General features: G+C 39.5%; 1 protein-coding gene across 2 annotated transcripts in view; it reads left to right on the top strand.

Moving 5' to 3' along the window:
• Positions 1-13,474, top strand: part of TENM2 (teneurin transmembrane protein 2) — a 600,599-nt gene that overhangs the window by 575,064 nt on the left and 12,061 nt on the right. For both annotated transcript variants that reach the window (XM_009285708.1, XM_009285709.2), the window contains 4 exons: positions 1,471-1,625; positions 2,119-2,993; positions 9,673-9,848; positions 11,414-11,649. In XM_009285708.1, coding sequence (XP_009283983.1) covers positions 1,471-1,625; positions 2,119-2,993; positions 9,673-9,848; positions 11,414-11,649 — 1,442 coding nt within the window. The remainder of the gene's footprint in view (positions 1-1,470; positions 1,626-2,118; positions 2,994-9,672; positions 9,849-11,413; positions 11,650-13,474) is intronic.

Raw genomic sequence — 13,474 nt, 5'->3', positions numbered from 1 at the left:
AATTATCTGCCAATTAAATCACTCCTTGCTCCATAATTTTTATTCTGGGCTTTAATTACAGCGGATTGGCAAGTGTTCGTGCTTTGTTTAGTTAAAGCAAACTTTGATACCCCAACACTGAACGCTGCAAAAGGAGAACAGAACACAAATTAGCAGGGTACCGCTCACTCCAGGAAGCAAGCATGTAAACTGGGAAACAAGTTACTCTTTGAGATACAGTCTTCAGGGAGAAAAACTGCCTGCTGTGGCTTTTTTCTGAGGTTTTATTCTGTGTATCCCCTTTTTCTTCAGAGGCAGAGGAAAAATAAAAGGATTTTTGCCCTTTCCAGTTTCTAATTTTTAACAAAAAGTTTTCAAGATGATGTGGAGATTTGGGGATGTGTTTCAAGATTTTTTTTTTTTTCCCATTGTTTCATCTCGATTGTAATGATGAATTTATTAGGTGTATTGCCAGGTGTTTCAAACATCTTTGGGTTTTATTTCAATGATTGAAAATAACTAGATGATCGTAAAAGCAAATAAAAATGAAAGGTCTTGTTTCTTTATATAGGTAATAGTTTCAGTTAATACATACAGAGTATTTTAACAGGACAGAGCTGCTTGCATGTTTTAAGTTAAGCCTCTACATAGACGTTAAGAAGATAAAGCTGTATCTTCTCTCAGTGCCCAATAGGATGAGCACTGCAACCATTTGAAGGCAAAATTTTTAGATCAATATTTTATTTTCAGCCCAAGAAACAGACAAGGCAGTGCGCCAAATCAAAGCAGGAAAGACAAGTGAGAAAAAGCCTGCCCTCCTTCCCACCAGGCAGCAGCATCCTTCTGTTCCTCCAAGGGAGCACCCTTTCATTCTGTGCCTTTCCTCTCTAAGGACTCCCAATGTGACAGGCATTGAACCTTTCCTTTTTTCCTAGGCTGGAAACCCCTGTGTCTTCATCTGGAAACACCAGATGTTCTTCCCATATTCCTCACTGCAACAGGTCAAAGAATTAAAAGACTTCTTGGAAGAATATAACGTCCTCTTAATTTTTCAAACGTTTTAAAGCAATTTTAAAAGATTCCTAAAAATTCTTCATCCTCATTAGATCCTTCAGATGAAGAGAGCAACGCCTCAGATTTCTGAGATGAAAACTTAGGAGATAATTTTTTTTATCGGGTTTCTGTAATATATCATACAGAGTTTGAATTTAGAAATAAGCTGATGCATTCTGCTGGCTCTTTGGCATGTTTTGGGGATTTCTGTGGTTTTCTTTTCTTTAAAGCGCCAAAGGATAAACCTGCTTGACGCCGTTTAGTCAGCAGAGCTACAGGCACTTGGAGGGTTCCAGGACCTGTGCTCAGGTTGGAAGGGAGGAAAGAATAGGGGAAGTGAACAAACATCACCATCTTGTAAACTTGTTAATAAGATGAAGCCTGCCTTGAAGCTAGGAGCCTCACTGCCTCACTGATGCCTGGTTTTTATATTTGCAGGAATTGCAGTGGATAAGTATGGACTCATGTATTTTGTTGATGCCACTATGATTAGAAAAGTGGATCAGAACGGAATTATATCGACCCTGCTGGGCTCCAATGACCTAACTGCTGTTCGACCTCTCAGCTGTGATTCCAGCATGGATGTCACCCAGGTAGACTCTTACGCATTTATTTTCTTCTCTGCCTTAGAAGAGATGGGCATCTATTTTGGATGACTGCCTGGCCATTTAAGAAATACATTATGCAGCACAAGATGATAGCATATTTGATTCATTACTGAAATGAGTGAACCATCCTTTTACTGTGGCTAACACAGGTTATTTATGCAACTATAGAGAAATAAGGCTGAGATAATGGGAGTTATTGTCTTAATTGCCTGTTTTTCTGTAATTATTGTAGAGCTTCCACAATGTAGCATTCATTCTTTGCACAGAAACACAATTAGCCAAAGTTACCACTGCACGTAGCTTTAATATTTCCGAAAAACAAAATCATTGTTTGAAATAGTTGCCGTTCATGACTTGGTTTCATGATTTACGCTGATAAACCCCTCACTAATTTGCTGTTGTTACACATGGAATTTTAAACACTAGAAGTGTACTTTTCAGTTATGAGTTTTACAGTAATAATTTGTGCAACTCATAGGTACGGCTGGAGTGGCCTACTGATCTCGCTGTCAATCCCATGGACAACTCACTTTATGTCCTAGAGAACAATGTTATTTTACGGATCACAGAAAATCATCAAGTTAGCATTATTGCTGGACGCCCCATGCACTGCCAGGTTCCTGGTATAGACTACTCTCTTAGCAAACTGGCTATTCATTCTGCACTTGAATCAGCCAGTGCCATTGCCATCTCACACACAGGAGTTCTTTACATCAGTGAGACAGATGAAAAAAAAATTAATCGGCTACGCCAGGTAACTACCAATGGAGAAATATGCCTTCTTGCAGGGGCAGCTTCAGACTGTGATTGCAAAAATGATGTCAACTGTAATTGCTATTCTGGGGATGATGGGTATGCCACTGATGCCATCTTAAATTCACCATCTTCCTTAGCTGTGGCCCCAGATGGTACCATCTACATAGCTGATCTTGGAAATATCCGCATTAGGGCTGTCAGTAAAAACAGGCCCATTCTTAATTCTTTTAACCAATATGAAGCTGCATCTCCAGGAGAACAGGAGCTGTATGTCTTCAATGCTGATGGGATTCACCAGTACACTCTCAGCCTTGTTACCGGGGAGTACTTGTACAATTTCACCTATAGCAGCGATAACGATGTCACGGAGGTGATGGACAACAATGGCAACTCCTTGAAGGTCCGTCGGGATGCCAGTGGGATGCCCCGCCATTTACTGATGCCGGATAATCAGATTGTCACGCTGGCTGTTGGCACTAATGGTGGACTCAAGCTAGTCTCAACACAGACCCTGGAGCTCGGATTAATGACATATAACGGAAACAGTGGTCTCTTAGCAACGAAGAGTGATGAAACAGGATGGACAACATTTTATGAGTAAGAATGTTTTTGGATATATTAAGCGTACATTTATTTTTCAAATGGTAGTGAGTAGGCCCCAAACTGACCCTACTGAAATTTGTTGTAGGCTTTTCGCTGATACTGAATAAGGCCGTTACACCTCAGTCTGGTATGATACTGGAAATGATTAAGTGGCTTCTTGCTTTCATCATTTTTGCTGGGTCCTTTGGGTGGGTACTGAACCACCTAAATTCCCACCCGCAGTCTGAGGCCAGTGGGGAAGCTCACCCACCTCCAGCACGAAGGACTGTGCACCACATTCAGAAACCCGTGTTTGATTTACCAGATTGGGCCCCTGCTCTTAGTCATCAGCGAGGCTGCAGATAACTCACATCCAGACCAGCCCCCAGCAATCTATGGCTCCTACCGAGCTGCCTCTCTCTAGGAACCCTAATGCTGCAGTTTCTTTTGGAACTCAAATTATCTATCTTCCTGTTCAGATTCATATATTACTCATGGTTGTTAAAATGTTGATTAACTTCACTGATTGTTCATTCTTGAGACAAGTGAGGAAATTAGATCCCCGGCGATCTGTCAGACCCCTGGTGTAACTTCCATAATTTGTAGATAACCCAAAAGCACGCGGGTGTTCATGAGCATCTAGATGAAAAAGACAAAACTTCCTCTTTCAATGAAATTCATCAGAGATGAAGTTCAAAAGTATATTACAAATCTAGAAAAACTAGTCAGATTTTTATTAATAGTTATCCTATTCTTAACAGTTTTAAAAATAGAAGCTAAACGACATATTGAAAATATATATAACTTTTAAGTATGGCAAGTCTGATGACATCTATTTTGTTTGGAATAGTTAATTAATGATTACTAAACACCATTTCTCAAATTAGTGGGTAGAAAGTATGAATAGGGCTTTATATTTAATTTTAAATTGTAGGCTTATTTTTAAGGTTACAGACTAGCAATGACGCACACCTATTTTAGTTTATTAATGCATTCAGCTTGGCCACCACTTACTTTCTTTGTAGAGAAAACACAAGTAATGCAGGAATAAAAAGAACTGTGTTCCATCTGCTCAAAATACATCTAAATCAGCATCGCACATCGGTATTTTGTCCACCCTGTGTTTCGTTTCCGTAAAAAGGAACGCAGTGCCCTCTCGTGGTCCCCTTCTGATGTGGCCCTGGAAATTGAACCGCCGCGATTTTTCAGCTAGACTGTGGGTAGAGATGGGGAGGTTTTTTCTCCTTAATATTTTGCAAAGAGTATTTCTTTGCCACACATTAGTTACAAAAATAACCCTGTTATGTGAACGCATGAAGGTATTACCTGCTGATTACAAGATCGAGTAAAAGCTCACTGTACTAGGCGGTGGTAAAATCTCACATTATTGCTGATGAGATGTGGATGCCCTTCTAGGTAGGTTTTTGTTGCTGTTGTTTTTTCCTCAATAGCTAGCTCAAGATTCAGATCAGAAGTCATATAAACTAGTTATTTCTCAGAACACCAGTAATTAATTGTAGAAAATTAAATAGCAAAGTAATTTAAAACTCTGCATGAAAAATCAATGAAACATTAAAAAAGGTCATCAGAAAGTTACAAGTTACAAAACTGCTATAACCGGTGGCTGAGAATCACATGAAGTTTATTAGAAAGGTTTATTAGAAAAATTGTACTACGATTCCTAAGTAAATATAGAAGGTGCCTTACTGAGATGCATCTGAAAATATAATTTAATGTGTGTATAGTGCTGACACGTTGACTAGATTTTTTCCCAAAATCAAATAAGAAAAGGTGTGCAACCCTTGCCTCAGGTCAGCGCAAGTTAAGTACCATATTTAGATCTAACTAGCACAGCCTGAGGTACTGTCTTAGATGATTAGTAACTTTGATGAGGCAGCTTTCTCCCAGATTTGTACATACGTTCTCATAAGCATAGAGCCCATAGACGAGAGGACAGTATAGACATTTTTTGCATTAAAAATGCATATACTTTATAATGCATGTATAAAATAGACTATACGTGGTGACTGTTATCTAGGTTAGAAAAAAAAACATAAAATGCCATTCACAAAGACGTTAGAAGAAGATACGTATCTCTATATGTGCATTGAAAACCCTATGTGAGGACTAGAAGTTAGCTGTATGCGCTGGAGATGCTCATTACAGAATACCAGAAAAATAGAGGCATCTCCTTTAGGCTGATCCTAAGCAGCTGACTTACGGTAACTCCTTAATAGGCTTTGTCATCTCACGTACCCCCACAGTTGAGGGATTTATTAATAAGATTATGAGAATTATTTAAATCAAATTTACAACCCTAAACAATCACAGTCCACAGTCTCTCAATGCTGGTTTCTGGTTTCTATTTGGTCTTCAAAGCATCTCCAAGGGGAAAATTCTGTATTCATCATTACGCAATTTACTTTGGTAGCTATAAGTTAATACCAATTGAAGATGAAAGAAATACTTAGCAAACGAGAGATTATAAGGACAACAAAATAGTTTTCTGTGCCATTACATTCATGCATTCAAACAGATAATCAATACCCAAAATTGTTAATATGGCAGCAGAGCTGGAAAAGAACAAATGTCTTTTAAGTAGTAAAATACTACATGAGCTAAAGTTGTTATGAAAAATTTATTTCAGTGCATTTATATCAACCAGACGTTGAAGTGCCGTGCTATCTTACTGGGTATATTTCTTTCTTTTATCTGAAACTGTACCCTGAAAATGCTCACGGAATTAAATTTGTGCAGTGTATCTAGGTACGCATACGTATATGCAGAGAAATGCATGCACAAACTATTTTTGTGTGTGTGTGTATACACACTCCATACATATATTATATATATAGTGCATGTGTATATGCACGCAGTTCATTTGCAGTAGGAACAGGCAAGGCTCGTCAATAATATAACAGCTACCAGCAGGCTCACATGGGGTGATTTAAGCTTGGGTTTGGGCATGAAGCAGAGATCTTTGACGTGGTCCTACAGTGGTATTCCACTTGGTCTTGGGAGCATCCTAAGAGAATGCTGCAGTTTTCTTCTTGAATCAGCTTGGGTTTTATAAGGGAGAGAAAATAGGGATATATGTAAATGTATGTGGATCTGCACCTTGCCCTGCTCTAGGTTAAGTCAAAAGCTGCTGTTAGCCCTTTCTGCGGTACGGTATATGGCACTGTCCTAGCTACTCCCACCTACAAGCTGTCGAGCAGTACACGTCTCAAACCTCAAAGACCAGAGTGCTAGCAATAAAAATTGCATAAGATATAGAGGTGCCATAATATTGGACATGGGAGAACAGCCTTCAGTGCGTTATCACAAGCCCACTGAAGGGAAGCACAGGTCAGATATTTGTAGCTACCTGAGCAGGCGCCAAACAAGCGCTCCGCTGTGTCTCACGGTTGAGCTATAGCTGTGTTTGCTGTCCCAGCACACGCGAGCTGGCTGCGGCCGGCTCAGAGCCGCCGGGCTGTCGGGCACCATCTCCAGGCTGCAGGCAGAATCGGCCGACGGCTTTGGTGTCTGCCCTGGGCGCCAGTGGCTGGTGTCACCCCGGGCTGTCCTGGAACTACGGTCTTGGAAACCTTCGCCTGCTCGGGCAGACTTGGTCGCAATTAGCAGTATGTCAGCGAGTTAGTAGTGGGCACAGGGAGATGCTGGTTTTTTAAGATACTGGGATTAAGAAAGGATCTCTCCCCTTATAATTTTATTAGTAGAAAAACTTGGGATGAAACCTTACTCTAACTGAAGTTGGTAACAAAAGCTCAGGAATTCCAGTGTATCCAGAACCCACCTCATTTGAAGATACAAAGATTGCCTTATCAAATCTGATTCATCTAGCCTGATGCTGGGTCATAGACTGTGATATGTAGTGGCTGCTTCTGAAGAAGATACCAAGACGTCCCAGGTCGATTAGTATATTTTCCATTGCAAAATTTTCTTTTTTTTACTTCATTAGACCCGGGTTCATGTCATGAAGAAGAAAGGTATATAACCATTTAATTCCTACATAGCTTTATTCTTATTATTCAGATAAATGTCTGGGTGTTGTATTCTGCTAAGCACTTGCTCCCACATAATACATAAATTTAAAAAAAAACTCAATAATATATGTCATTTCTAAATTTTGTAGTACATAAAAGGTTTCTGTTTTATTAATTTTTTTACCTTTAAGGTATTTTTTTTAAAATAGGATTTCATTGATGCAATGGATAAAGTAGAAATGCCTTCTTTGTACATTGGTATTGCAGTGTGTGTTTATATCATTTAAGTAGTGAATTTTTTATATGTCTAGCTCGTAAACTAAATGGTCTGCAGATCTTCATAGAGAGTACTTTTGTATGTATCGCTTTAAGTGTGCCCATCACTTGCTTATAAACCCTTTTATCTCTGCCATTGCTGACTTCAAAGATTGTGACCAGCACTGGGAAACATTGCCCCATGGCAGGGGGCAAAACACTGATTTCTAGAAATAGCATTAGCATCTTGTCATTTTTCTGTTTCAGTCTCTGTACATCCTCATCCATATTTACTTTTTAGACTGCCCTTGCACTTTGAACAGAGATTTTCAGTGAGTAGCCCACAGCAATCCCCAGGAATTTTTCCTGGGTTAATTAAAAACCCAGCAATGTGAACGAAGAGTTTAAATTACTGTCTCATTTGCATTGCCTAAAATATATTTGCTGATGGGGAATTTCGCCAACCGTTTTTCTGGATGTTCACCAAGCTCTGCATAGCCACGCTGAAGCCACTCAGAGACTTTTCTAGTTCGTCCTAAATAACATTGTCTCTTTGTAATATTTGACACCTAAGTAGTCTCTTCATCACTCCGTTAATCACTAAATGTACCAAAGTAGTCCACATACAGACTCTTAGGGCGTATCTCATTATTAACCCTTGAGATTTTTGAAACTGTCCGGTTTTTGTACTTTTTGTTTTTCCTTGCTAGATGGATGCCTGACTGGATCAAGTTCTTCCCTCATCTATACTTTACGAGTACTTTTCAGTATTTTTTTGTGAAGACCTTTATATAGACTTAACCAAACCCCCTTTCATAGATTATCTCAACGTATTATCTTTTATCCAGTATCCTGTTGATATGGTAAAAAAAATTTAGAGAAATATATATATGTCAGTAGAAACTTGTGACTATTATTAAGAAAAATCATGCTGCTTAATCTTTATTTGATCCTGAACTGCTTAAATGAACACAATATATTATTGGTCCCTTTTAGGTCGCATGATGCTTTGTTTTATTGATTTACTTCTTTGCCTAATACTTCCATTGGTTCTGGTAAGGCTTGTTGCTCCACAGGTGATTTTTTTCCTTCCTCCCCAATGTTCAGTTGAATGGGTGCAACCATTTGCAATGGACTTGAAAGGCATGTTTTATATCTGTATTAACTGACGAGCCAATCTGTGTATTAATTTTGGAGATAAGCTATATAGTTCGGGTGGCCTACTTTGAGGTTTCTGAATGATTTAATTGTAAAAAGTCATGTTGAAAGCACTGATTTCTTTTCATCTTTACAGCTAACCACGACGTACAAAGAACTCGGCTAGCTCCGTGATACTAAATGTGCTCCTCTTCTCTTCTGTTACTCTCAGGCAGTGCAATGGACTTACCAGTTCTCTTCCAGGCTTCCCGCTCCCTGGATTTCTACACTCGAAGGATGACCAGTTGGTTTCAATCTCTACCTAAACTTTTCCCTTTATCTACACAGGACATTTTTTCTTGCCTTTCTGCTGTTTAGAAGTATGGGCGCTTTGGTAGCGGCTGGGTGAGAGACTCTCGCACAAGTAGCGAATTGCAGCAAGCAGAGTGTCAGACTGGAATACTGATTTTGTTTCAGGTCCCCATTTCTTGCCCTTAAGATCCAAGAGATTGCTTCTTTAGCATACGTATGCACACAAATATAGCATACTAAAGGAAAGGGAGAAACAGTACGATTTGATTTCAGGCAGTATTCCTTCTTTCCCCCCTCCTCAGGCTTTATACCTCTAAATAAATTTAACTCGGTAAACTCACGGAGAGCCCTTTTTCTTTTATTTTTTTATCTTTAGGCCTCTGGAGCACTTAATTCATCTTCTAAGGTATATTCTGAGTGCTGACTGCTGCCCTTTGTGCAACTCCAACCTATCCTGTGCTTTAACTTCTCATCATTCATCTTTATGAGCCAAAATAATGACCCCAAAATGCAGTTCAATACCGCAGATAAGATCTAAATGAAATTATTATGTTCTAGAGCTGATGTCTTTTTTAATCTCTTATGGCAAGTTTATTCCTTGATATGTCACTTAAGACCACACTTAGTTTCCACTAAGTATTCAATTGCAAATGTGCAGCGTATGCAATTGTATATTGTAGTATCCATCATAAGTCCACTTCCTTAGAGTGAAATGCAACTATAAAAATATAGATGAATTTACAATAATTTAACTAATTAATTTAAAAATGTAAAAAATGCTAGCCTGGATTTACACTCACGTAGTTGAGATCAGTATCTCTAAAAATAATTATTTCATCATTATAGACTCTTTCAAGAACAGAGAAATAGGTACGGCCAGGATGTTCTTGAAAATCTGTTTCATTCTGGGTTTTTTGCACAAATGTGAATTATTAACACATTCGGTATTGAAATGAACATATATCCTCATGCTTTTTTGCTCTCACTAACTTTTCTATTAGCTATGATCATGAAGGGCGTCTGACCAATGTAACACGTCCCACTGGAGTGGTAACTAGCCTTCATCGAGAAATGGAAAAGTCTATTACCATCGACATTGAGAATTCTAATCGGGATGACGATGTCACGGTCATCACAAATCTCTCCTCTGTGGAGGCTTCCTATACAGTTGTTCAAGGTACCAAAGCACGCTTCTCAGCACATCTCCTAACCACACACACCACTTGAGAAAGCAATTCACGAAAGATTAGTGTCATTAGTACACTCATGAGCAGGGGAAAAACGTGTAAGGTTTGCAAGAAAAACTCCCGTAAAGCTCATTCCTAAAATGACAGGTCTTCAGGACAGGTAAGAGACATTTCACAATCATGCTTTGTGTCAAATATGTATGGTCATTAGCTGCTGGTGTAAGTTAGCCCTGCCGTTACCTCTTGGGTCAGGTTCACTTTACCCACTCACATATTTCTCTGTGCTTCACCGCAAAATTGGTTCTGCCAGAATTGGTTCCACAGAGGTGCAGTCTGACTGCTAAATGTGGAGATCCTTGTGGAGAGAGAGGCTCAGGTAGCCTCCTACTATTAGAAACGAAATCTTCCACATTTACACACTACCATTAAAGAAAATGCAGAACAGTCAGGGCAGTGGATGATCTTGTGCCACAGTTAGCACTTCCGAGAACTGTGTTACAGCCCAATATGGCAGGAGAGGTCAGCAACAAAGTGGTTAAAAGTTTGTGTAGAACTTTCCAGCACCGCCCAGGCATTGTATCTGATGAAGCGAAAACAGTTACCAAAGATAGACTGAAAGGACTTTGCTGAGTGATGGGGGGTTTTTAATTAAGATATAACGTCTCCGGAATAAGAATATCATCATCGAACAATAGTATCCTCCTGACATAAATGTCAACATTTATAGACTATTATACCGTGACACGTCTGGTTACAAAGACTTTATTTCTCTTATACCGGATGATTAATTATGTAGATGCTGTCCTTCTGTCAGACAAATATTGATGCTTTGGTGACAGTTGCACACCGTAGCGCTCCATCCTGGCTGAGAATGGACTTGGCTGTGTCAAACAGCTGGAGAACTGCACTGCTGTAAAAGTACGCGATTATTTTTATAACTCTTCTCCGACAGCCAGAAGGCCGGGTGTGCACATCAGGCTGGTGCGCCTCTGGTGGGGTGGCAGGAAGGCGGGCAAGTAAAGGGTTGCATTGCTGCAGCCTCACGCCTTGAGGATTTAAAGCCAAGCTGTAATTCTGTACAAAGCCTCTGCTTGGAGATAGTTTTTAAACAGAGGGAAAGAAAAAGATGAGGCGCTTACTTCTTCCTTCTCACAAAGAGTCCAGCAGTCTTTTTTTTTTTCTTTCTTTCTTTTTGTCCTGGAGTTTAATGGTTTGTTGTTTATCCAGCAGTTCAGTTTTCAGGAGTTTTTGTTCAGATTAGAAATAAACTACATGGTTGAACATGTATCACTGTGCATTTTGATTCACAATTAAGACTAAAGGGAAAACGTAATGAAATAAACGCAGTATCTCTCTGCAGGCTCACTGTTACACTACTGTTCTTTACATGAATCAGTAACATCTGTAATTTCCACCATAGTACCACGTAAATGGAAATTGCAGGCTGACTTCATTTAACATCAACAGGAGTGCAATAAAAAACCAATCAAATTAAGCTATATGTTTTCTTTATGACTGGAGTAGCTAAATTATTTTCTTTTCATTATTGCTGTAGATCAAGTGAGGAACAGCTACCAGCTCTGTAATAATGGTACTTTGAGAGTGATGTATGCCAATGGCATGAGCATTAGCTTTCACAGCGAACCTCATGTCCTGGCTGGGACTGTGACTCCCACCATAGGACGATGTAATATTTCTCTACCAATGGAAAACGGTTTAAACTCAATTGAATGGCGTCTGAGGAAGGAACAGATTAAAGGCAAAGTGACTGTGTTTGGAAGAAAGCTCAGGGTGAGTAGAATCTGTCATTACAATAATGATCTTTTCTTCTGTGGGCAGAAAATTAATTTTCCATTTTGAAGGACCCGTCTTTCCTATTTTTACTTGTTAAAAATGTACAACTCTGGGATTGTCTTTGGTATGACAATCTTTTCTTGGTCAGTTAACTGCATGGGATCATCTGCTGCAACCAGCTATAGAAGCTTCATTACTAAAAGTATTCCAAAAGAGGTCGGTAAAAGTACTCAGAATACTGCTGCAAGTCGCTCTGCTTCTGAAGGTGGGGGGAAAAAAAATCCGACCGCTCACCATTTGTAAAAATGCTATGGCACGCTTACCACAGTTAGTCCTGGGGAGCAAACACAATTACAGCTTGAGCGGTTACGTTCTGCTTCCGTAAAATCCCCCTACAGATTCACTGAGGCAGGCGCATTGTGTTTATTCCCTTTCCCAAATGGCACGATTGGAAAATAATTGCCATAATTACAAAGTCATAAGCATAGGATAAGACAGACACTCAGGTCATGTAATCCATCCCCTGCCACATTAAAGATCTGCTGCAGCCGGATTAATCCCATTCTGTGCTTAGCTGGCCTGTTTTTCACCCCTTAAGTATCTAAACTTTCACTGGCTGCTTCAGTATATGCAGTTTTGGAAAGGCTTTGAGATGCTGGGCAGAAAACAAATGTAGCGCTGATCGACTCCTGGCTCTTTTAATAATTCTTTCAACATCGTTGGACATGAGATACAGTTCTGTGTGGTCAAGATGGTATATTAAATGCACTATATGTAAACAATTATGTAGTAATTTACAAAAAAATAGTAAGACTGGGAGGTTAAATCTTGGGATTTTCTGATTGCTTAACATCTAATTCACAGTGTTGAATTAACATCTCTCCTTATTCTTACAAATGCTCAGAATGCACCTATTGGGGAGAGGGGGAAGGTTAGACAAAAAATGGAATGGCATTAGCAGCTAATCCTTAATGACTAAATTTCATGGCTGTGTAATTGATTTTTCATGTGTTGACCTGCAGAAGTTGATTATAAGTAGAAAATAGATCAGCTCTGCATTTTGACTAGGTGTTCAAAATAAAAATAAGTAGGACGCTGAAATGAAATTGCTGTAATCCTAACTCTCAATACTAAAAATTTAATAGAGGTACTTGTGGTAATTAGCTGAAGTTAAACACGTCTTAGAGCTGAAACCTTGCCTGAGATGGGTTTTCTTGCATCGTGTTTATGCAAATCAAAACACTGCTTTATCTAGCAACACCTCAACATTTAATTGTCTGGTGTTAGTTCCTGTAACAATAATCACATATCCATTTAGCTCTTTTAAATGAAAATCACTATGAGATTATAACAGGTTGAGTGGACTGAAAATGAAATTTGAAAATGAGGGAGAAAGCATAGAATTTATTTGCATCTCATTTATTCTAATTCATCTTTATAAATTGTTTAGTGAATGAAATAGAGCAAGCGTGTTGGAACGCTGGGGGGAGCGGGTGGCAGGCAGGGTAGGCCACGGCAGCTGGGACAGCTGTGGCACGGCGCGGGACAGGCGCGGGGGCACTGCTGCAGAACTAATGCAGCGCTGGGGCGACCGGTGAGAGAGCGTGCGTTCCCCAATTCAGAATCAAGTATTACTGAAAGGGATTGTTGTTATATGGGATTCACCTCTTACAAGTACTTACTGGAGCCCATACCCCTTTTCTTCAATACTTAAAGGGGGCTTATAAGAAAGATGAGGGCAGACTTTTTAGCAGGGCCTGTTGCGACAGGACAAGGGGGAATGGCTTTAAACTAAAGGAGAGGTAGATTTAGACTAGATGTT

Source organism: Aptenodytes forsteri, unplaced genomic scaffold, assembly GCF_000699145.1.
Source record: "Aptenodytes forsteri isolate BGI_AS27 unplaced genomic scaffold, ASM69914v1 Scaffold54, whole genome shotgun sequence".
Classification (NCBI taxonomy): domain Eukaryota; kingdom Metazoa; phylum Chordata; class Aves; order Sphenisciformes; family Spheniscidae; genus Aptenodytes; species Aptenodytes forsteri.
This window is presented reverse-complemented; position numbering and strand designations above follow the sequence as displayed.